The sequence below is a fragment of the Cervus elaphus genome, chromosome 4 (genome assembly GCF_910594005.1).
Source record: "Cervus elaphus chromosome 4, mCerEla1.1, whole genome shotgun sequence".
Classification (NCBI taxonomy): Eukaryota; Metazoa; Chordata; class Mammalia; order Artiodactyla; family Cervidae; genus Cervus; species Cervus elaphus.
The window spans coordinates 12,300,792-12,324,447 of record NC_057818.1 but is presented as its reverse complement, the minus strand read 5'-3'; the positions used below and the strand labels follow the sequence as shown (position 1 = coordinate 12,324,447).

The window sequence follows — 23,656 nt, the reverse complement described above, 5'->3', positions numbered from 1 at the left end:
GACATGGCAGCCCCGCACCCCGTGCCCTGCCGGCGAGCCCCGGGGGGACCCCACCTTCCCGACGCGCTCGGCCAGCTCGCTCTGCTCGGCATTTTCCACCTCTTCCCCGGACATGGCGCTCAGCTTCCCGTTGCACAGACTGATGTTCCTTCCTGGAGTGGGGAGGGGACCGTCCCTTCTGAGGGCCTGAGACCGTGGTCCCTGCCCTCGGCCCTCACTGCACCTGCCTGACATCGGGCCCTGCCTCGGCCACTGGGAGAAACAAGGACAAAACCACCGCCGCTCCATCTGGAGAGCACCTGCTGTGGTGTGTGTGCTCAGTCGTGTCCGACCCTGCGGCCCCGTGGACTGCAGCCCGCCAGGCTCTGTCCATGGGATTTTCCAGGCAGGAATACCGGAGTGGGTTGCCATTCCCTTCTCCAGGGGATGTTCCCGACCCAGGGATCGAACCTGCGTCTCTTGCATCCCTGCACTGCAGGCTGATTCTTTACCCCTGGTGCCACCTGGGGAGCCCGCCCGCTATGGCATGTGACCTTAATTCCATCCTCAGAACAAACTGGCAACAAAGGCCTTATGATCCCCACTTTAGAGATGAGGAAACTGAGAGGGAGGTGGTCTTCCCAAGGTCACAGGGCAGGGACGTGCTAAGACTGGACCTGCCGTGGTTCTTTCTGTCTGATTCCAGAGTCTGGGATCTTCCCCCAGTGTGAGGCTGCCTCAAGACAAGAGGGGGAAGAGAACCAAGGTGCGACACCCCGCGCAGCAGTAACAGACACATAGGAGGAGGAGGGGGTGGTCCTCTGCCGAGGCAGAGCCTGAGGGTCAGAGTGGCTCACAGGTTTGCTAAGGGCACAGGGCAGACTGGGTGTGCGCTGGCAGCGATGCGGCCCGTGCAGATGCGTCATCGTGGGTGGACGGACAGCCCGAGCACACACAAGCTTCTCAGGACGCACGGGGTCTTTCCCTCTTTGGGAGAACCTGCCAACGTTTGAGGGACAAACACCCACTCGGGCGGTGGGATGTGGGTCCTTGAACCTCAGAAATCTCTCCTTAGCACGTGGAAGGTGGGCATGAACTCTGCTGACCAGGACCCTCAGGCGTAAGCAGTGGCAGTGACCCGTACTGGAGAAGGCAATGGCACCCCACTCCAGTACTCTTGCCTCGAAAATCCCATGGATGGAGGAGCCTCATGGGCTGCAGTCCATGGGATCGCAGAGAGTCAGACACGACTAAGCGACTTCACTTTCAGTTTTCACTTTCATGCATTGGAGAAGGAAATGGCAACCCACTCCAGTGTTCTTGCCTGGAGAATCCCAGGGACGGCAGAGCGTGGTGGGCTGCCGTCTATGGGGTCGCACAGAGTCGGACACAACTGAAGTGACTTAGCAGCAGCAGCAGCAGTACGGGTCACCCGTACCCTCCCCCTCTCCCCCCGGGTACCTATTGCCAAGGCCGTCTCCAGAGCATCTCCCGTTATCATTTTCACGGACAAGCCCGACTCCGAGAGAACCTGGACCGCTTCCTTCACGCCAGCCCTGGGAGGGTCGATGATTCCGATGAGACCCAGAAATGTCAGCTTCCCCAGCTCAGGCCCGGAGGCCAGGGCTAGCACTGTGGACACAACAGGAAGGTTCAGGAGATTTTGATCCCCAGTCGGCCCCGGCCCCACCCCATCCGCGAGGGGCTGGGGCGCTAAGTTCCTGGGCCACAGCAGGAAGGGAAGATATTCCCAGTAGTCCTCAGGCCCATGCAGGGCAGCGGCTCTTGACGGCTCAGCCATGATGGAGAGCAGGGCCAGCGACAACGTGCCCCATGAGCAAGGGGACCCTGTCCACCGGCAGTGTTGTCCCAGCCCCAGCCCAAGGTGGGTGGCCAGAACATCTGTGGGCTGACACACGGGACGTTTCCGAGAGCCTGCTGTCTCTCATTGCTCTGCCCTTCTCGGTCACTGCCGGCAGACTTGTGGTGGCAGCTACCAAGGTCGCGAAAAGTGTGCAGGAGGAAGACAGGCGAGAAGACCGTGGTTCAGCAGCACCGAAGCCAGGCCCGGCTCGGGAGCGATGCTCTGAGGAGGGTGTGGTGAGAACTGACCTTACTGAGTCACCTTACTGATACTGGACGGGGGCTGTGGCCAAGAAGTTTCAACTGTAACCCCCTCGGTCATCAAACTGTGGGGGAGATGCTGATGGGCGTGTACCAGTGATGCTGGGGGCATGTGCGGGGGATGTAGCGGGGGTGTGCTGGAGATGCAGGTGGGCGTGTACCAGTGATGCTGGGGGTGTGTGCCAGTGATGCTGGGGGCATGTGCAGGGGATGTAGGGGGCGTGTGCTGGAGATGCAGGGGGCATGTGCCAGATGCAGGGGGCGTGTGATTCGGGTGCCATGCCTCCCTTCCTACCTGCCCTGCTAAGCTCTGTCCCAGCGATCTGCCATATCCTCACCTTCAACACTTGTCAGCGAGCTACTAGCAATTTATAATTCCTGCCCCCTGCAAGGAAAAACTAAGGCAGTTGAAACCAATATAGCAAGCCAATGCTGCTCAGTTTCCCCTGAGGGAGTACACATGTTCCAGAGTGTTTTAGACACTTTCTTTGATAACAGGCAGGCTGGCACATGACAGCAGGAAGTGAAAGGTTTAATGTTCAGCCCATCAGGGAAGGCGTTGGCTCTGGTGCAGCAAGCTGGAAATGGCCAAGAAATGAAATGTCTGTTCACTTACAAGAACCTTGGCTTTTCCTGACAGCAAGCCATGAGCAAGATGACCAATCAGGAAAATCGTTTCTGGGGCGGCCCATTCATGTGTCTTAGAAAACAGGACCTCTCCTTGCACACATGAGGTACATCTGGGTTAACGGGTGTCATCTGGCGGCTAGGATGTGGGGGGCAGCCTATGTTTCATCTGCCCAGGAGGGCTCACCCTGGCTCTGCCCCCATCAGCACCCCACCTGATGCCCCTCTGATCATTACTGTGTTGACCAGGGGCCCTGCATTACTACACTCGAGAAGTCAGTGTCATGTGCAGACAGCGTGGGGCTGGGAACACAGCCACTGACCTCGCAGGCCCAGGGATCCCATCTTCTTCTCCTCCTGCTGGCAGAAGGCTCGCTGCTGGGGCGTCAGCGGCAGGGGGATGCCCCCGTGGTTGTACGTGGTGCAGTAACGAATCACCTCCTCAAAAGCCCCCTTCATGAAGTACATATCTTCCCGCTCCTTGGAAAATACAGAGGGAAAAACATCAGCGGTCACTGCCTGCTTCAGCTCCTGGTGACCATTACCTCATCCACTCAGAGGTGTTCACAGTGGGGTCATTGATCTGTTTCAGTTAACGATGATGGTCTGGGATAAATGACCCCACTGGAAAGAGAAGTTACAGGAAATCCACGTGATGGAACCACACGCAGCCCAGAGAGGACTGACCTGTGACCCGGACAGCCGCCCCCTGCATGAGGGCTCCTGGTCAATGTTGCTCAGAGCATCCACGTGTTTCATGAACTGGTCATATCCCAGCTTTTACATGTGTGACTGACTCCTAGGTGTCCAATTCAGAGAGACTTCCGAGCGAGGGAGCCACCATGAACTTGGCTTATGAGGATGAACCCAAACGAGCAGCTGACCTTTTCTGCTGTATCTCTTAAGCTCCGTCTCCCTAGGCTGTAAGCTCCAGGCGGCAGGTGCCTTGTCAGTATGACCCCCAGCCCTAGCACAGCGCCCACTAGCTCATGGTAGACAGTGAAGGAACTTGTATGCACTGATACGGAAAGCTGTCCAAGACATCATTTAAGGGAAAAGAACAAATCACACACACTATACACAGCATGCCCTTCTTTAGAAACTACCACCCCACGTGTTGCTACCTGCACCTGTAGACTCTGAAAGGCTCTATCTCTGACTGCTGCTGAGGGGCATAGTAGGAATGGGGGGTGGGCAGAGAGAGAAAAGGGGCAGGATTATCAGAAGGTTCCACATTTTAAGTCACATTTCTGTCATTTTTTTTTCAATGAAAATATATTATCATTGCCTTTGGGGGACAATAAGATTTGAAGGTATTACAACATTGAAAAAAGCCCAGAACATCTCTTAAGCACCAGGAATCTGTATTATACCCGTCCACTCATGGCAAAGACTTGGGAAAAGCTGGCCGAGCTGTCCGCCACTGTGAATGAGACGGAAAATCTCAGCATAGACAAGACGTGACGGGTTCCAGCAAGACCAGAAAGTTTGGAGAAAAAGGTGGAAGGCAATAAAAATCTTTTTAAAGAGAAAGAAAAGTTTTTTCTTTCAGTAGAAGATCTGAAAAGCCACAGAAAATTTTTTTTAAAAAGAAGAGGGGGAAGATAGGGTGGGCTGTCCCACCCAGGGATAGCTGGTAAGAGGTTGGTACATATTCCCCTTGGTGGCTTAGAATATACATGTGCACATACGTGTGAGGTCATCTGTCTATGGTGGACACTAGGGGGTGCATCCCGGATCCCCCTTAAGGACCAAGGATCATTCCCCCATTGCAACAGTTACATGAGCTCTTATGTGTAAAGAACCCAGCACGACAGGAATGTGACTAAAGGATCCCAAGTTAGCAACGGGGTCAGCGTCATCAGTAGGAACCTTTAGTCACTGTGGCAGTAATTACTCAGTCACTGTACTGCAGGCCACTGAGTTTCATATGAGAACTTGCATCAGAATCCCCAGCAAACACAGACAACTGGATTCCACCCCTGGAATATCTCATTCAGTGACTCTGGGGTACAGCCTGAGGATCTGCATTTCGAACAAATTCCAAGGAGATGCTGCTGCTGGCCTGGGACCCCACGTTGAAGACCAAAGATTCAGATGACAATCTCAAAAGCAGCCCCAAGATAATCAGAGCTTTCATCACCACCAACTGTATTTTCACATCTTTGGATGTCATAGAAGCAGCTGGGAACTTGAAACTCATCTCCTGGCCTCTGCATTTTGCTTTGCTGGGGTGGGGGGAGGGGCTGGAAGGGGGCAGAGAGGCAACCTCACCTCATTCTTGGAGCTGCATTGAACTGCCATCCACTTCTGCTCCGAACTGAATGGGATCTCTTTCTTTCGTACGTATGAATCTTTAATATCTCCTAAGTCCATCTGGGGTAATAAATGGGATGTTTTTGGTGAGTCATCCTAAACCAATCTCTATGCAAAGCTCGGTCCATTTAAATTATTCATTATTCAAACCACCTCGGGCAGATGAGAAATCCAAGCATTTAGCTCTCAGAGAAAGGCCATTTGCTGAAAGGTCATTTGCTTTCAAACATCCCACCAGGGAAAAAAAATCTCTCTTTCGTCCCAGGGGCAGAGCTGGATGGTGTGCTCATGGCTGGAACCTGTGGGGTTTCTGCCAGGAGGAATGTTTCAGACTTGAAGAGGTGGCAGAAGGAGCCTCTGGGAGTGGGTGCTGGTGGTCACCCCGGGGGTCCCTGCCAGGCCTGACATTCAATCGATCTTCGATGCCTTTCAGGCCAGTTCCTGGACAGATCTGAGCCTCCACTTCCCCAGATGTAAACCAACCGTAATGCATCCCACTGCCCACTCAAGGGGTGAAAATGGGTCCTTAGGGGGTGAGAAAACCTAGTCCTTTTATGTATAAAGCACAGAAGAAAACACATACAGTATAGGAACAGACATATAGTACATCTGTGATATTAAATACCTCTACACCTGCCTGTGTTAGCCATTCAATCGTGTCCGACTCTTTGCAACCCCATGGACCGCAGCCCGCCAGGCTCCTCTGTCCATGGGGTTCTCCAGCCAAGAGTACTGGAGTGGGCTGCCCTGCCCTCCTCCAGGGGCTCTTCCTGACCCAGGGATGGAACCCGGGTCTCCCACGCTGCAGGCAGACTCTTTACTGTCTGAGCCACCGGGGAAGGGTGGCGGGAACCTCCCCGGTGGCTCAGTGGTTACGACTTCACCTTTCAAAGAAGGGGGTGTGGGTTCCACCTCTGATGGGGGAGCCAAGAACTCACATACCTCGAGGCCAAAAAACCAAAACATAAAACAGAAGCAATATTGTAGCAAATTCAATGAAGACTTCAAAAATGGTCCATGTTAAAAAAAAAAAAAATCTTATGGAGGGAGTGATTAGGGAAAAAACACCTAAAAAGGCTCCTAAGAGGGTGCTTATTTAACTTATATGCAGAGCACATCATGAGAAATGCTGGGCTGGATGAAACATAAGCTGGGATCAAGATTTCTGGGAGACATATCAATAACCTCAGATATGCAGATGATACCACCCTTACGGCAGAAAGTGAAGAGGAACTAAAGAGCCTCTTGATGAAAGTGAAAGAAGAAAGTGAAAAAGTTGGCTTAAAGCTCAACATTCAAAAAATTACGATCATGGCATATGGTCCTATCACTTCATGGCAAATAGATGGGGAAACAATGGAAACAGTGAGAGACTTTATTTTTGGGGGCTCCAAAATCACTGCAGATGATGACTGCAGCCATGAAATTAAAAGACGCTCCTTGGAAGAAAAGTTATGATCAACCTAGACAGCATATTAAAAAGCAGAGACATTACTTTGCTGACAAAGGTCCATCTAGTCAAAGCTATGGTTTTTCCAGTAGTCATGTATGGATGTGAGAGTTGGACCATAAAGAAAGCTAAGTGCCGAAGATTTGATGCTTTTGAACTGTGGTGTTGGAGAAGACTCTTGAGAGTCTCTTGGACTGCAAGGAGATCCAACCAGTCCATCCTAAAGGAAATCAGTCCTGAATATTCATTGGAAGGGCTGATGCTGCAGCTGAAACTCCAATACTTTGGCCACCTGATGCAAAGAACTGACATTTGAAAAGACCCTGATGCTGGGAAAGATTGAAAGCAGGAGAAGAAGGACAAAAGAGGATGAGATGCTTGGATGGCATCACCAACTCAATGGATATGAGTTTCAATAAACTCCGGGAGTTGGTGATGGACAGGGAGGCCTGGCATGCTGCAGTCCATGAGGTCGCAAAGGGTCGGACACGACTGAGTGATTGAACTCAACTGAAGAGGGTGTCATAGGTTACGTGTGTCCCTAAAGACCCATTGAAGGTCTAACTCCTCAGGGCCTGTGATGGGTTCTGATGTGGAAATAAGGTCTTTGCAGATGTGACAATGTTAAGATGAGGTCATTGGGGGAGCCGATTCCAGTATGATTGGTGTCCTTTAAGGAAGATGACATGGCCATGTGAGAACCTGCCTCACTCAGATAGGACCTTTAATCCCGCTACTAATCCAGCTCCCAGTGAAAGGACTGCCCACGCAGACAGCACAGACCTCCTACCTTCATTGCCAGGGCCACCAAGGCGCCCTCCGTTGGCTGCCCCATCACGGCATTTTTTCTGATGATGGCGTTGTTGGCGACGCAGCCGGCCTGCAAGGTGGGGAGGGGTTTCTGAAGGTCGTTTGTTAGTATTTGGAGCTGCACCCGTCGGGGTCCCGGGTGCACTCAGGCATGTGGAAAGGTCCAGCCCTGAAGGCTTGACCCATTTTCAGGGCTCGGCTGGGCTGGAAGGGAGGGACAAATTTACTCTTCAAAATGTGCCAGAGTCTCCACTCTGCAAAAGTCATACAGTAAACACTGGGTTGACCAGAATGTTTGTTCAGGTTTTTCCATTACATTTGAACGTACTTTTAGGCCAAACCAATAATTTACTGACTCAGCTGAATGCTGGCTGTCACAAAGCCATCCTGAGGACTGAGAGTGGGAAGGCAGGCAGACTGGGGGCCACGCGTGTGGGGGGATGCGAGTCCCCGCTGACGGGGCACGGGCCTTCTGATCGGGGTGACGAAGGGTCCTGGGATCAGACTGTGGTGACCACCTTGCAGACACACTGCCACCCACTGAACTGTACTCTCTGAAGCAGTGAATTCTGTGGCAGGTGATCCATAGCTCAATTTAAAATAACAACTGAAAAAGCAGTAGAAACAGCTAAGGAAAGAACATGGGGGGGAATACAGGGGGTGTGAGGGGAGGGAGCTAGCAGGGGCTCCCAGTTCTTCCCTGACCTCCCACCTCTCCATCTCTATCTGAGCCGTTTCAATAACCTGACCCCTGGAGAGTGGCCCAGTTGTCCCCAAGAACCAGTTGGTCTAACTGCTGTCTCTTTCTTCAGACTGAATCCTCATCAGCTCTGTTTAAGATGCGTGTTTATTTCCACGGTGGCACGGTTGACGCTTACCTCCACTAATTTCCCCACCGAGACGTTGGAAAACTGCTTAATGACTTCCTTGGAGGGTAAAAGGCAGACAGTCCCATTGCCGTTGTAGCCAACTCCGCTGACCTGCAGGGCAACGCCGCAGAAAGGGGTGTCCCTGGGAGGCAAGGAGACACTCCCCTGGCTGACCCGTATCTCTTTTCTGGGGCGGAGGGTCCACCCTTGAGGACATGGTCCCACCACGAGCAAGGCTTCAAGCATGACTGTGTCCCCTGCAGAACTAAGTATTCATCAGATACCCAGTGCACTTCAGTATCGCAACAGGGCGTCTTGCAGTCAGTAAAAACTATGGCTGTGAAAACCAAGTAGTAGCATATAAGACTGCTTATGTTCTAGAATGGGGTGAACAAGCTTGTTTTTATAGAGCCAGACAGCAAATGTTTTAGCCTTTGCAGCCCATGCAATCTGAGTTGCAATTACTCAGTGGTTGGCATGCGAAAGGAACCACGGACAATGTGCAAACCACTAGGGTGTAGCATCATGCCAGCCAGAGGGTAGCTGCCTTCCATCACTCATGTTCTTGCTATTTGTATTAATGGCAAGGAAACTGTCCAATAACCCACATTTATGTCTTCCTTATTGTTTTCTGGAAGACTTTGTGTGCTTTCTCTGAGAAGATAAAGGTCTGGCAGGGCACTCCTTGGTCTCGAACCTAATGAATTCATATGGACTCACCTCGGCATGGAGCCCATCGGATGTTACGAGTTGGGTGACAGTCATTTCGTTGGCAGTCAGAGTCCCCGTCTTATCGGAACAGATGACGTTGCAGCAACCTGGCCCAGGAAGGTGTCAGAGTTGATGGGAGAGAGAAGTCTTCACCATCAACTTTCAGCCTTACGAAACACCCAGGTTAAATTATCATTGCACCAAGAAGCACGTTCAGTCCAATTTGTAATAATTCAACCAGCGGGAGCTCCTTACCTAAGGTCTCCACGATCGGCAGCTTCTTCACAATGACTCGCTTCCGGGCCATGCGCAGCACTCCCAGGACCAGCGTAACCGTGACGACGATGGGCAGACCCTCGGGGATGGCGGCCACAGCCAGGCTGGATGGAAAAGGCCAGACGGGTCACCTTTAACACTCACTTAATGTGATGTGAATCCCAACTGGCGTTGACCACGTGTTTACCCGGTGAAGCTCACCTGTGGTTTCTCCACCTCTCTGTCCTATTCTCTGCTCCCAATCCCATGATCCACCTGCCTCCTTCTTCAGTGTCCACTGCTCTGAGCTTTCCCCCTGCAAAACCCTATTCTTCTATCATTCATCCACACTTTAGTGTGAATTAGTCTGTCCAACATTTTGCCTGTTTAAGTACTTTCACATTTAAATTGTTGCTATTATAAAAGTCTTGGACCCTTGAAAGAAATTTCCAGAATCACACAATAAGTGGACTTTTTGGGTTCAGAAAGTCCCTGGGTTAATGGTTTAGACAGTTTCTGTGAGAAAACCAGACAAGGAAATGAAAATTGGGGGAGATGACATAACACAGCAATGCCTTTGCCTAGCTTAGCAGGTTGTTTTGGTGTCTGCTCACTTCCTTAGGACCCCCTCCTCACTCTTTCTGTACCACGTGGCCCTGCCCTCCACAGCTGATTGGATTAGAGGAGAGCATGTGACTCAAGTTGAACCAATGAGCTCCTCCTTGGGAATCTTCACTGGAACAGCACAGAACCCGCTTCCTATGGGCAGTGTTGTCCTGCCAGTGACCTCAGACCGATGGGGGAGGCTGGAGGGGAGGCAGACTGCAGAGCTGTGCAGTGAGCGTCACCACACCACACCCCAACGGGGCTCACTCTTTGCACAGCAGAGGCCTGCAGGTAGTCAGTAAATATTTGCTGAACACACAGGCATGAGTGAATACATGGCAAGTGCAAGAGCCCAGACACACCCTGGCCTCTCACATACTGAGCGCTCTACACAGGTGTTTCATAACCAGAAAGCCTGGCTGATGATGTCCATCCAACCAAAGCCACACACGGCTACAATATTTCATCAAATCTGAGGCGCTGTTGATTAGAAAGGGCACCATTATCTTGTGCATCACTAAAGAAAGGAAAAATACTGCCCATTAACCAACGACACAGTGCTGTCTTATCACCTCACTTGTGAGAAGCAGTCTGACTACAGAGAAGGTAAAAAGTGAACAAGAGTGTGCCTCTTAGAAGCGAAGAAATATGGTATATGAATGGTGACCTTTTACCCGGAGACAAAGACGCATTCAGGGGTAAGTTATATAAACCAAGGTGAAGGTTTGGTCAAGAGACTGTGCCTGGTTTCTATGGTGACAGCAAGAAGGCTTCCTTGGCTTTATGGCATGGGCTGACAAGACCAGCTAAGCAAACATTTGCGAAGGGTTATTGCGGGCCCTTCCCTCTTACATGGCATGGGAAGGACATTGTGTGTGTCTGGGTACTTTCGTCATAATAAAAAAATTAATTGGCAAACTAATAAAGATTAGGTTAGATCAGGAAAAGCAAGTGGACCTTGGCTCATACTGAAGGTCCCTTGCCGCAGAGGGAAGTTTTTAAAAGGATGATTCTCAGGTTATTTATTTTGGAGACTCTCTTGCACGCTGGCTATCTTGCCATTTCTACCTTACGATTGAGAGATCCTGAGTGATTTCACTTCTGCTAAAAACTGAAGAGTCTTGGGACTTCCCTCGCCCCCTCCTCCATACCTCTGCCCTGCCAGTCCTCATCCCATGGGTCCAGTGGCTGAGACTCGGGGCTCCCAATGCAGGGGTCCCAGGTTTGGTCCCTGATCGGAGAACTAAATCTCACAAGCTGCAGCTAAGAGTTCACATGCTGCAGCTAGGAGAGCTGGCACAGCCTAATAAAGAAATAAGTATTCAAAACAAAACCGAAGAGGCCTCATTTTTCCCAAGTCACAAGTGAAACAAAAAGAGCTGGTTTTCTTTAGAGTTTACCGGAGATAGAGTGTGATGAATGGAGTGAAAGGAGCTGTTAAGACCAGAAATCAGAAATAACCTTGGGGAGCGACTTCCCTAGTGGTCCAGTGGCTAAGACTCCACACTCCCCATGCTAGAGTCCTGGGTTCGATCCCTGGTCAGGGAACTAAGACTTGGTACAGCTAAATAAATAAATAAATATTAAAAAACAAATCACCCTGGGGAGGTGGGGTTGGGGTGGACACAGGAGCCTATTCTCTTACAGACCTGGAACTATTTAACAGTCTTTTTGGCTCATGGAACTTTCCAAGGTTGATGACATGAGTCGGGACGCATCCTCACATGGAGGAGGTTCTCATTCATCATGGTCTGAAGGCTCTGCTTATTCTGGGAGCCCCTCATGGCTGAGGCTCACCCTCTGCCCCCACCCCAGCCTCTGAAAGACCTAGTCACCTAAGCCCCTTTTCCAGCACCTAGCCTCCTCCCCGGCCCCACTTCTTGCCGGAGTCCCAGCTAGGGTGGTTGTAGCCACAGCCTCACTTCTCAGACTGATGCTTCCTGAACCAACAGCATCCGTATTCCCAGGAAATAGCATGTTAGGAATTCAGGGTCTCCCATCCTCCCCACCCCCTAGCCTGAGTCACAGTCCCTGCAATCTGTTTGGGACAAGCTCTCCCAGGGACCCTCACGTGGTGAGGTTAGTTACGCTCAAGTCCAAGGCCCCCAGCTCTACAGCATCCTCCTCTTCTGGGAAGCCCTGCCCTCGCCTCCAACTCCACCGTCCACAGCGAGGCCAGCAGCCCACTCCCCTGCTCCCTCCTCCCGCACCTCGGAACACGCTGGGGTTCACGCCTCCCACCACCTCCCCGCTCCAAAGAAGAGCAGAGATGGCCTGGTGAAGGGTTCTGAGGATGTGATCAGGCTCTGGAGGAAATGGCGCCCATGAAGTTCCATGTGATCAGCCCCCAAGTGACCCCCCACCCCGACCCCATCCGGTCTCATCCCCCAGCCAGCTCCACCTCCTTCTGGGTTCCACGGATGAGCCAGGCTTGCTCCCTCCTCACTTCTGCCCTGCCCTTCCCCTGTCTGAACGCCCGCCCTTCCCACCCCCAGCCGGTCCGCATCGCTCCAGCTTCAACTCCTCAGAGAAACCTTCTTCAGCCGCCTTTTCTGGGGACACCCCTTCTGATCTCCCCATTTAATCCCTCTCTCAGCTGTCTTCTTCGCAGTACTGATCAGAAGTTGTGACTATTTTGCTAACATTCATTTAAATTGTTCACGTTTACTTTCCCTGCCAGCCTGCAGACTCCAAGGTCCAGCTCCAGCAGCACTGGACAAGGCAAGTACACAGTAAACAGTTGTTCAACAAACTTGCACAGGGCAAGTCAACAAGCCAGCTGCCAGGACCACAGGAAGCAGGGGGCAGGAGTAGAGTCCCTGTCCTGCCCGGGTGGTGGCCGGGGCCACTGACCGGGACCCTGGCTTTGGAGCAGAATGCACGGGGTTGGCAGTCTGTCTCCTCCACTCCCGGAATCCTGTAACTGGGCAAGTGTGCTGGCCTAAGCTTCAGCTTCTCCATCTGTGAAATGGAGACCTGCCCCGTGGAGTGGTCCATGATGAACAAGGCCACGTGTTCCTCCAGAGCCCCACCCCTCCTCGACCCTGGCTGTGCCCCCTTCACGTTCCTGAAGATTCTAGAACCGACTCACCGAGTGGACTCAACATTCAGACACCGACACCAGGAAAAACGGCCACCGAAAGCTCTGGGTTCTGTTTGCCTTTATACCATTCAGGGCACACATAGCTCAGGAGACAGTCAGGCCACCCTAGTCAACTTGAGATCGTGACTTTGTCTGTTCAAAAGAACACCTTGGGGGACTTCCCTGCTGGTCCAGTGGCTAAGACTCCATGCTCCCAGTGCAAGGGAACTGGGTTCTATCCCTGGTCAGGGACCTAGATCCCACGTGGTACAACTAAAGATCCCACATGCTGCAACGCAGCCCCAGTGCAGCCAAATAAATTAAAAATAAGTACTTAAAGAAAAAAACCCTAAAAAAAAAACCCTCAAAAAATAAGAAAATCATCATTGAATACTTCTGTAATAGGACACACACCTGCCCACAGGTGGACTTTGCCTGCCTGCCTCTCAATGCACACAGTGCTCCATGATTTAAAAAGAGGCATTTGGAATGTTAAAAGACCCATACCTGAATCTCTTCCTGCTGCTAACTGCCAGGTAATGGTGTCCACTCATTTATACACAGATGGACTTGACCAAGTACCAGAGACGTGTGCATTCCGCCCCCAATGCAAGGTTCTCTTGCCTACACTGGCCGGCACCCCACGGCCTCCACACCTCACACTGGACGCCCCATCCACTGGGAGGGGCGTCACTGTCATTTACTATAATGGCAGTTCCAACTCAGCTGTTTGCAAACAGTTTCCTTTTTTTGTATAAATTAGAAAGGCTCCAAGGATCCTTGTAATAACAACTTTCTTAATTACCTGCTGTTTTCTTTAAGATGTAATTCACATATCATAAAACTCGCCCTTCTAAAGTATACAATCCAATGGTTTTTAGTATATTCAGAGTTGTATAACCATCACCATAATCACTTTTAGAACCTCTTAATCACCCTCTAAAGAACCCCCATAACTGTTGTGGTCCCTCTCTATTTCCTGACCTCATCTCCTGGCAGGCACTTTTTCTGTCTGTATGGATTTACCTATTTGGGGCATTTCATAAAAACAAAGGGCTTCCCTGATAGTTCAGTTGGTAAAGAATCCACTTGCAATGCAGGAGACCCCGGTTCAATTCCTGGGTCAGGAAGATCTGCTGAAGAAGGGATAGACTATTCACTCCATTATTCTTGGGCTTCCCTGATAGCTCAGTGGGTAAAGAATCTGCCTGCAATGCAGGAGACCCCAGTTTGATTCCTGGGTCAGGAAGATCCCCTGGAGAAGGGATAGGCTACCCACTCCGGTCTTCTTGGGCTTCCCTTGTGGCTCAGCTGGTAAAGAATCCACCTGCAGTGTGGGAGACCTGGGTTGGATCCCCTGGAGAAGGGAAAGGCTACCCACTACCCACTCCAGTGTTTGACTTTCACTTCACTTCATAAAAACAGAGTCATAGCATGTGGCCATTTGTGTCTGGTATCCTGCTCTTAGGGCTTCTCAGGTAGATCAGTACTAACGAATCTGCCTGCCAATGAGGAGATGGGGGTTCAATCCTTGGGTCAGAAAGATCCCTTGGAGGAGGAAATGGCAACCGACTCCAGTATTCTAGCATGAAAAATCCCACGGACAGAAGAGCCTGGCGGGCTATAGTCCATGGGGTCACAAAGAGTCAGACATGACAGCAAGCGCCATACATTCACCTTCCTCTTAGCCTCATGTTTCTATGGCAACCACCCTGTATCAAATGCAGTGCTTCACTCTGTTTTGTGGCTGAATAATAATCCACTGCGTGTTGCTTATCTGTCCATTAATTGATGAGCATCTAAGTTTGTTTCCATCATGGGTTTGATGTACTAAGTATAAATTTTTGCTCACCAACATTAAATATTTGATAAATATTAAAATAATTTCCCACATATCACCTTTGGAAGTGGTCAAACAGGAGATGGCAAGAATGAACATCAACATTTTAAGAATCAGTGACCGAATGGACAAGAATGGGCAAATTAATTCAGATAACCATTATATCTACTACTGTGGGCAAGAATCCCTTAGTAGACATGGAGTAGCCCTCATAGTCAACCACAGAGTCCAAAATGAAGTACATGGGTGGCAATCTCAAAAATGACAGAAAGACCTTGGTTCAATTCCAGGGCAAACCATTCAATATCACAGTAATCCAGGTCTATGCCCCCAAAACTAATGCTAAAGAAGTGGAAGTTGCATGGTTCTGTGAAGACCTACAAGATCTTCTAGAACTAACACCAAAAAAACAAAAAAAAGATGTCCTTTTCCTCACAGGGGACTGGAATGCATAAGCAGAAACTCAAGAGATACCTGGAGTAACAAGCAAGTTTGGCCTTGGCGTACAAAATGAAGCAGAGCAAAGGCTAACAGTTTTGCCAAGAAAATGCACTGATCATAGCAAACACCCTCTTCCAACAACACGAAAGACGACTCTACACATGGACATCACCAGATGGTCAGTACTGGAATCAGATTGATTATATTCTTTGCTGAAGATGGAGAAGCTCTATACAATCAGCAAAAACAGGACCAGGAGCTGACTGTGCCTCAGATCATGAACTCCTCATTGCTAAATTCACTCAATTTGAAGAAAGCAGGGAAAACCACTAGGCCATTCAGGTTTGACCTAAATCAGAACCCTTATGATTATACAGTGGAAGAGAACTCCATAACTGTTGGGGTCAAATAGATTCAAGGGATTAGACCTGGTAGACATAATACCTGAAGAACTATGGAAAGAGGGTTGCAACATTGTATAGGAGGTGGATCAAAACCATTCCCAAGAATAAGAAATGCAAGAAGGCAAAATGGTTGTCTGAGAAGGCCCTACAAATAGTTGAGAAAAGAAGAGAAGTGAAAGGCAAAGGAGAAAAGGAAAGATATATCCATCTGAATGCAGAGTTCCAAAGAATAGCAAAGAAAGATAAGAAAGCCTTCTTAAGTGAACAAAGCAAAGAAATAGAGGAAAACAACAGAATGGCAAAGATTAGAGATCTCTTCAAGGAAATTAGAGATACCAAAGGAACATTTCATGCAAAGATAGGCACAATAAAGGACAGAAATGGTATAGACCTAACAGAAGCAGAAGATATTAAGACAAGGTGGCAAGAAGAAGAACTGTACAAAAAAGGTCTTAATGACTCAGATAACCATGATGGTGTGATCACTCACCTAGAGCCAGACATCCTGGAGTGTGAAGTCAAGTGGGCCTTAGGAAGCATCACTCTGAACAAAGTTAGTGGAGGTGATGGAATTTCAGCTGAGCTATTTCAAACCCTAAAAGATGATGATGTTAAACTGATGTACTCAATATGCCAGCAAATTTGGAAAACTCAGCAGTGGCCATGGGACTGGAAAAGGTATATATATTGGATTTCATTCCAAACCCAAAGGGCAATGCCAAAGAATGTTCAGACTATCGCACAATTGCACTCATTTCACATGCTAGCAAGGTAATTCCCAAAATCCTTCAAGCTAGACTTTAGAAGTACACGAACCAAGAACTTCCAGATGTATAAGCTGGATTTAGAAAAGGCAGAGGAACCAGAGGTCAAATTGCCAATATCTGCTGGATCATTGAAAAAGCAAAAGAATTCCAGGAAAACATCTACTTCTGCTTCATTGACTATGCTAAAGCCTTTGATTGTGTGGATCACAACAAACAGTGGAAAATTCTTAAGGAGATGGGAATACCAGATCCACCTTACCTGCCTCCTGAGAAACCTGCATGCAGATCAAGAAGCAACAGGTACAATCAGATATGGAACGGGTTGGTACGAAATTGGAAAAGGAGTATGTCAAGACCATATATTGTCACTCTGCTTATTTAACCTATGTGCAGAGTACATCTTGCAAAATGCCAAGCTGGATGAAACACAAGCTGGAATCAAGACTGCCAGGAGAAATATCAATAACCTCAGATATGCAAATGACACCACCCTAATGGCAGAAAGCCAAGAGGAACTAAAGAGCCTCTTAATGAAGGTGAAAGAGGAGAGTGAAAAAGTTGGCTTAAAACTCAACATTCAAAAAATGAAGATCACGCCATCTGGTCCCATTACTTCATGGCAAATAGATGGGTGAAAAAATGGAAACAGTGACAAATTTTACTTTCTTGGGCTCCAAAATCACTGAAGACAGTGACTGCAGCCACGAAATTAAAAGACACTTGCTCCTTGGAAGAAAAGCTATGATAAGCCTAGATAGCATATTAAGAAGTAGAGACATCACTTTGCTGACAAAGGTCTGTATAATCAAAGCTATGTTTTTTTTCCAGTAGTCATGTATGGATGTGACAGGTGGACCATAAGGAAGCTTGAGTGCTGAAGACTTGATACTTTTGAACTGTGGTGTTGGAGAAGACTCTTGAGAGTACCTTGGAGATCAAGGAGATCAAACCAGTCAATCCTAAAGGAAATCAACCCTGAATATTCATTGGAAGGACTGATGCTGAAGCTCTAATACTTAGGCTACCTGATGCGAAGAGCTGACTCACTGGAAAAGACCCTGATGCTGGGAGAGACTGAGGGCAGGAGGAGAAGGGGAGACAGAGGATGAGATGGTTGGATGGCATCAGCAACTCCGTGGACATGAGTTTGAACAAACAATGGGAAATAGTGAAGGACAGGGGAGCCTGGTGTGCTGCTGTCCATGGGGTTGCAAAGAGTTAGACACAACTGAGAGACTGAACAACATATCACCTGAACCATCTTATAGACAACACAAGGTGGGGGTTCCACCCTGTGGAAACCAAGAAGGGCCTGAAGTGGCTCCTTCACATCCCAGATCACCAGTTGCCCCTCTGCTGGGACAAGCCTGTGTCCCCAAGCAACCATGGAAAAGCTGTGGCAACTTCATGGAACCCACCTCCCCCTGCCTGCCTCTGCTCCTCCAGTGGAACCTGGGGTGGGATGGTCGCTTATGAGCATTGCCAGGTCGGGGAAGGCAGGTTCCCCAGGCTTAAAGTGCAGACCCCAATTCCGCTCTCTGCCGTCAGCTGTGTGGCCTGGGCTACATGTCTTCTGTCCTCTCCTGCAGCCGCCTCCGTAAACCAAGGGCCAAGTTCCAAACGCTAATTAGAACACGCACCCACCTTGTGCTCAGTCTGGCTGCAGGCACCTGCAAGGGGCACCAGGGCATCCTCACCGCACCCCCAGGAGGGTTGATATCACCCCCATTTACAGAGGAGGACACAGAGAACCAGAAAGTGAAGACGCTTGCCTGGGGTGACCCAGCTAGCAAGTGGCAAAGTGTTGGTCGCTCAGCCGTGTCCAACTCTTTGTGACCCCATGGGCTGTAGCCCACCAAGCTCCTCTGTCCATGGGATTTCCCAGGCAAGAATACTGGAGTGGCTAGCCATTCCCTTCTTCAGGGGATCTTCCCAACTAGGGATCAAACCTGGGTCTACTGCTTTGTAGGCAGATTCTTCACTGTCTGAGCCACCAAGGAAGCCAGCAAGTGGCAAAGGCAGAAACTAAACTGGGCAGGCTGGCTCTCAGTTCAGTTCAGTTCAGTTGCTCAGTCGTGTCTGACTCTTTGTGACCCCATGGACTGCAGCACGCCAGGCCTCCCTGTCCACCAACTCCTGGAGTTTACTCAAACTCACGTCCATTGAGTTGGTGATGCCATCCAACTATCTCATCCTCTGTCGTCCCCTCCTCCTCCCGCCTTCAATCCTTCCACTCATTTGAAAAGATCCTGATGCTGGAAAGGATTGAAGGCTGGCTCTGGAGTCCGCATTTAGCCAGGAAGACATAAACTCATGGCTCAGGGGGACAAGGACGAGGAGCTGTCATTCCTTTTTCTGACGTTTGTTGGACACCCCCACCCACCAGACAATGCATTGCAGGGAGACTGAGGCCTGGAGGGGAGGGGCTGCATCTGCCCCACACCGTTCTTGCCCTCCTAACTCCCCACCTTCTCTTGTTGCACAGATGAGGGGCGATGGCCCAGCACCCTTACCTGACCCCGATGGTGAACATGCTGAGCAGGTGTTTCCCTTGCAGCCAGCCAGTGAACATGATCAGGCCTGGGAGGAGATGGAAACACACACATAAGTACATATACACACACACGTATGTTTATATACACACACACACATGTATGTATATGTACAGGCTTAAGGAGAAGAGGACGGCAGAGGATGGGATGGTTAGACAGCATCACTGACTCAATGGACATGAAATTTGAGCAAACTCTGGGAGATAATGGACAGGGAAGCCTGGTGTGCTGCAGCCCATGGGGTCGCAAAGAGTCAGATGTGACTTACCGACTGAACAACAGCAACAAAATGTTTACACACGCATGCACACACCCATCCACACACACAAACAAGTACGTTCTTCAACATCTGAAGGCATTCCAATCTTTCATAGTATTTACGGGAATACAGACACAGGACAATTATGAATAACTTCAAACACTTTTCACCTCTCCCATTTTTAAGGAAGAAACTCTCCTGCTTACGAAAGAGGGTGGTTTTCCTTTTTCAGGAAAGGATCAAGTCAGTTCAAGTAAAAGAAAGAAACAGTCACCCAGTTTATCTGGGGTTGTTTGCAACATTTCTGTGCTATTTCAGAAGTTTCCCACAGGCTGTATGTTCCTAGGACTTGCCCCGAGGTGTCTGATGTGACCAATGACAGCCGCTCCCCTGATGGACTCATGAGCTGCTCTCTCTTAACTGACTTTATTCTGCATTTTTGTGATTAAAGACATCCCTTATCCCATTTTTCTCTTTCATCAATTGTTGACCCAGTATTTAAACACCAGATGCTGTGTTAGACATGGGGTATGTGGACAGTCAGAGATGGCGCCTCCAGGTAAAGAAGTGGATGACTCATGCTGGGGCCTATGAAAGCCCTGAGACGTTCTGGCAATGGGGAAAAGTTCAGGGTCCGCCAGGCATGGCCTCAGTTTGCTCATCTGTAAAGTGGGGGAAATGACCACATCTTCCTCAAGGGCTTGTTTTAGGATTTAAGATGTAACAATGCACTTGGAGATCTCAGCATGGCTCCTGGCCCACAGTAACACCAAGTCATGAACTGCTGCGGCCACAGTTACAAGACAGGCGAGGCGGAAGTAGGAGGTGAGAGGAGTTGCCCGTGACACGTCCTGGGGGACTTGCCGAAGAGCATCAGCTGTGTTTTGCAGGGAAAGCAGAGCCAGGGTGAGCTTTCTGCTGGGCAGTAGTGGTGTGTGTGTGTCTGCATGTGTGTGGGTACGTGTGTGTTGGGGGTAGAGAGGTCATAAGATCTGATTTATTGGGGTTTCATTTTTTATTTTTATTTTTTCATACTTTGATTAGCAACAGAACTCAGCAGTCAAAATCTTAGCAGGAACCCAAATGAACCTAGAAAGATTCGGGGGGAAGTTTTATTAAAAATAGGGGCAGAGCCCAACCCACAGGACCTGCCCCCATCCTGGGCCCTGCCACAGTAGGAGGGTGGGGGCCTTACAAAAGCCAAATGTGCTTATTTCTTCCCAAATTCAGGTTCGGTAATTTTCCACCGGTGTCTAGAAATAGGATACTGTGAGCACTGAGACCACAGAGGTGACAAACACCACTTTCCCCTGGAGCCGGCTGTTAAGCCTTTACCAGCACACCACTCTTTCCCAGCATCCCTAGGCCTTTCTAAGGGTTCACAACTCCCACTCTGCCAGAGCAATTCTTGAAATATTTATTAAAAAGAAAAAACATCTGAGCGGTTATCACAGGCCTGGCCATGGACATGCCAATTTAAGTTCTAAGTTAACGTGAGGAATAATGGCTTATACAAGGCAGTAACCCTGCAGGGCCTCTGACTTAGAACATTTTTTGAAACAGATTTAATCTTGTGGAAAGGCCTGCTAAGAGCATCTATTTGACAATCTGTCTTGAAGCACACCTACTTGGTAGTTTCTCTGGGGGCTATTATTACAGCCCATTCTCCTTCTGGCAACCCCAGGGTCTAGAGCAGGTGGCAGACAGCTTTTCCTCTAACAGGTTGGGTAGAAAACAGTACTCACTTTATGAGCCATATGGTCTGTTGAAACTCAACTTGGCCATTGCAGTGTGCAAGTGGCTATAGATACTATATGAATGGGTTTGGCTGTGTGCCAATAAAACAGTTATTTGTGAACATTGAAATTTGATTTTCATATAACGTTAATGTCAGAAGATGTTCTCTTCTTCTGATTTTTTTCCAGTCATTTAAAATGTAAAAAAAAGCCTTGGCTTGTGAGCCACACAAAAACACGTGGTGAACCCAATTTGGCCTGGGAGTCAGAGTTTCCACCCCCTGCTCTAGAGAGTAAAAGGGCCCTCTGGGCAGCCAGAGGCATGTAGGCATCCATCCACCCTGTCCCAGACGTCTGATCAGTGTAACCCCGAGGAGGGCAGGTGAGTGGTGACATAGAGCCGCTCTCCCTCCATGACAGACATCACTAATCTATCACAGTCCTCCCCCACCATGCCTGAGCACAGCCTCCAAATCCTCTCACAAGCACAGAGCCCCTCTGGCTATGATAAGACTTGGCAGGCTAAGATAAAACCCACTTCCCATGAAACTGCTCCAGGGCAGACTAGGGCAGAAAGGAGGGAAGAGGACATAGAGCTACTCAAAAACAAGAAACCTACTGACTGAACAAACTCTGAGTACAACATCCAAAACTGACACTTGGAAAGGAGACTAGAAACTAGAGAGGGGAAGGGGTGGCCAGGGAGGAAGGGCAGGCAGGTCTATCTCCAGCACAACAGAATTGAGAGATCCAACTTCAGAGTGTATCCTCTTAATACTTTGCTAAATGGCAACCCACTCCAGTACTCTTGCTTGGAAAATCCCATGGACAGAGGAGCCTGGTAGGCTACGGTCCATGGGGTCGCAGAGAGTCGGATACAACTGAGCGACCTCACTTTCACAAGTTGTAAAGGAATGGGAGATACCTTCCATGCCTTTGGATATGTGTTTTGCTTGGTCTGAAATTCCCCATCTTCTCTTTTTTTAATTTGGCAAACTCCACCCATCCTACAAGACCCAACTTAATGTCACCTCCTCTTTGGAGCCTTCTCAACTCTCCCATATAAAATTAACAGCTACCTTCACATATCATATTTGTTCAGGTATCTCTCTCCTATTTCTCTGGAGTCCTCCAAAGGGCAGAAGCTGTGTCTGACTCATCTTAGTGGCCCCAGAACCTATCGCAGGATTAACTGTGTCTTAAGGTATTCATTAAATGAACCAATGCATCTGGATGACCAGAAGCACAACAAAACTGCTGCTAGGAGGGCCAGCTGCCTCTTCTAAGAACTTTCTCCACTCTGCAGTTTTAGCCAGACTCACTAGAACTTCCTCTCATCACTGCTTGTGCTATGGGCAGTGGTTGGCTGGTTTGTTCCTTTATTCACTAAACCAACATTTATTGAGAATCTATAATGGCCCAGGCACTGGTTGACCCTGAAAGCTGAGAACAAAGGATACAGACTCAAAGCCAGAACTGAAGACAGCAGGAAGGGGCAGGTGCAGGGACCAGGGTATAATTCAGGAATAAGACCTGAATTTGGGGCTGCAGCACCATGGGGATACTGTTTGGTATGCTGCCAAAGGTCAGTAGGAACAAGCCTAGGCACAGCATAGAAACGTGGCTGGGTGCACCACCAGACTACATTTCCCAGTCTCCTTTGCAGTTAGGTAGGCCATGTGACTTCATTCTGGCCAATCAAGAATGGGCAAAAGTAATGACTTCACTTCCTGGTCCCTGCCTTAAAAAATGCTCCCCCCTCACCCCCACTCCCCACAAGTCTCTATGTTCTTTCTTTCCCCATTTGCTGGTTTAACAGAATTATGGCCCACCCCTCCCAGGAACTGGAGGAAGGCAGAGCAACAATAAAGCAGGAGCCTGGGACCACATGTCAGGGTTTGGAGGTGAGCTACCCAGGAAAGCCATTTCACCAGGAATGTGCCCACAGACTGTAGTGTGAGCAAGAAATAAGTTATGATCATGTTAAGTCATTAAAATGTAGGAGCTGCTTGTTACAGCTGCTAGCTTGTTCAGACTGATACAGAGACCTCTCGCTGCTGACCAAGAACCTCTGATCCCAAACCCCAGTCCTCACCCAGGTGAGTAGTAAGGTATTTGAGAAACAGCTATGGGTGCTCAGGATGGCTCCCTTCCACACACCCCCACCCCCTCTTCCACCCTCACCAGGACCCCATGCAGAACCTCCTTCACCCACCAATTATGCCAAACGAGAAGAGTGTCAGTTGCTTCCCCAGCTTGTCCATGCTTTTCTGTAGAGGAGTTTTGGGCGTCTGAAAGGATGAGAACAATGGGTCTGTTAGATGAGATCCGGGAGTGTCCCTCCTGCTTCAGTTCTCTCTCTCTCTCTCTTTTTCATTTTTGACTGCACTGTGTAGCTTGTGGGATCTTAGTTCCCTGACCAGGGATGGAACTCGTGCCCTCTGCAGTGGAAGCACAGAATCCCAACCACTGGGCCGCCAGGGAAGACCCTGCTTGGATTGCTTTTTTATATCTTAAGCTGAGTGATGATTACACAGGGCACATATATAGAAATCCACGGACTGCTACATTTCAGATCTGTGTATATCACCATAAGTCATATCTTGACAAAAATCCTAATGAGTATTTCAAAGTAAGAAGTTTTTAAAAGTGTACTCACATTAACCATATCATCCTTGTTCCTAAGGAGTAGGTGGGACAGGTGTCACCAGCTGATAATCATCTCAAACCCCACCTTACAAGAAACCCAGGGCTTCCCTGCTGGTTCAGTGGTTGAGAATCCGCCTGCCAATGGGGGAAACACGGGTTCGACCCCTGATCCAGGAGGA

General features: G+C 49.3%; 1 protein-coding gene across 2 annotated transcripts in view; it reads right to left on the bottom strand.

Moving 5' to 3' along the window:
* Positions 1-23,656, bottom strand: part of ATP2C2 (ATPase secretory pathway Ca2+ transporting 2) — a 74,835-nt gene that overhangs the window by 9,190 nt on the left and 41,989 nt on the right. For both annotated transcript variants that reach the window (XM_043898184.1, XM_043898182.1), the window contains exons 10-19: positions 23,044-23,119; positions 18,795-18,861; positions 9,142-9,266; positions 8,896-8,993; positions 8,185-8,286; positions 7,287-7,376; positions 5,005-5,106; positions 3,054-3,210; positions 1,441-1,611; positions 55-152 (exon numbers count right to left, since the gene is read on the bottom strand). In XM_043898184.1, the coding sequence (XP_043754119.1) occupies positions 55-152; positions 1,441-1,611; positions 3,054-3,210; positions 5,005-5,106; positions 7,287-7,376; positions 8,185-8,286; positions 8,896-8,993; positions 9,142-9,266; positions 18,795-18,861; positions 23,044-23,119 (1,086 nt within the window). The remainder of the gene's footprint in view (positions 1-54; positions 153-1,440; positions 1,612-3,053; positions 3,211-5,004; positions 5,107-7,286; positions 7,377-8,184; positions 8,287-8,895; positions 8,994-9,141; positions 9,267-18,794; positions 18,862-23,043; positions 23,120-23,656) is intronic.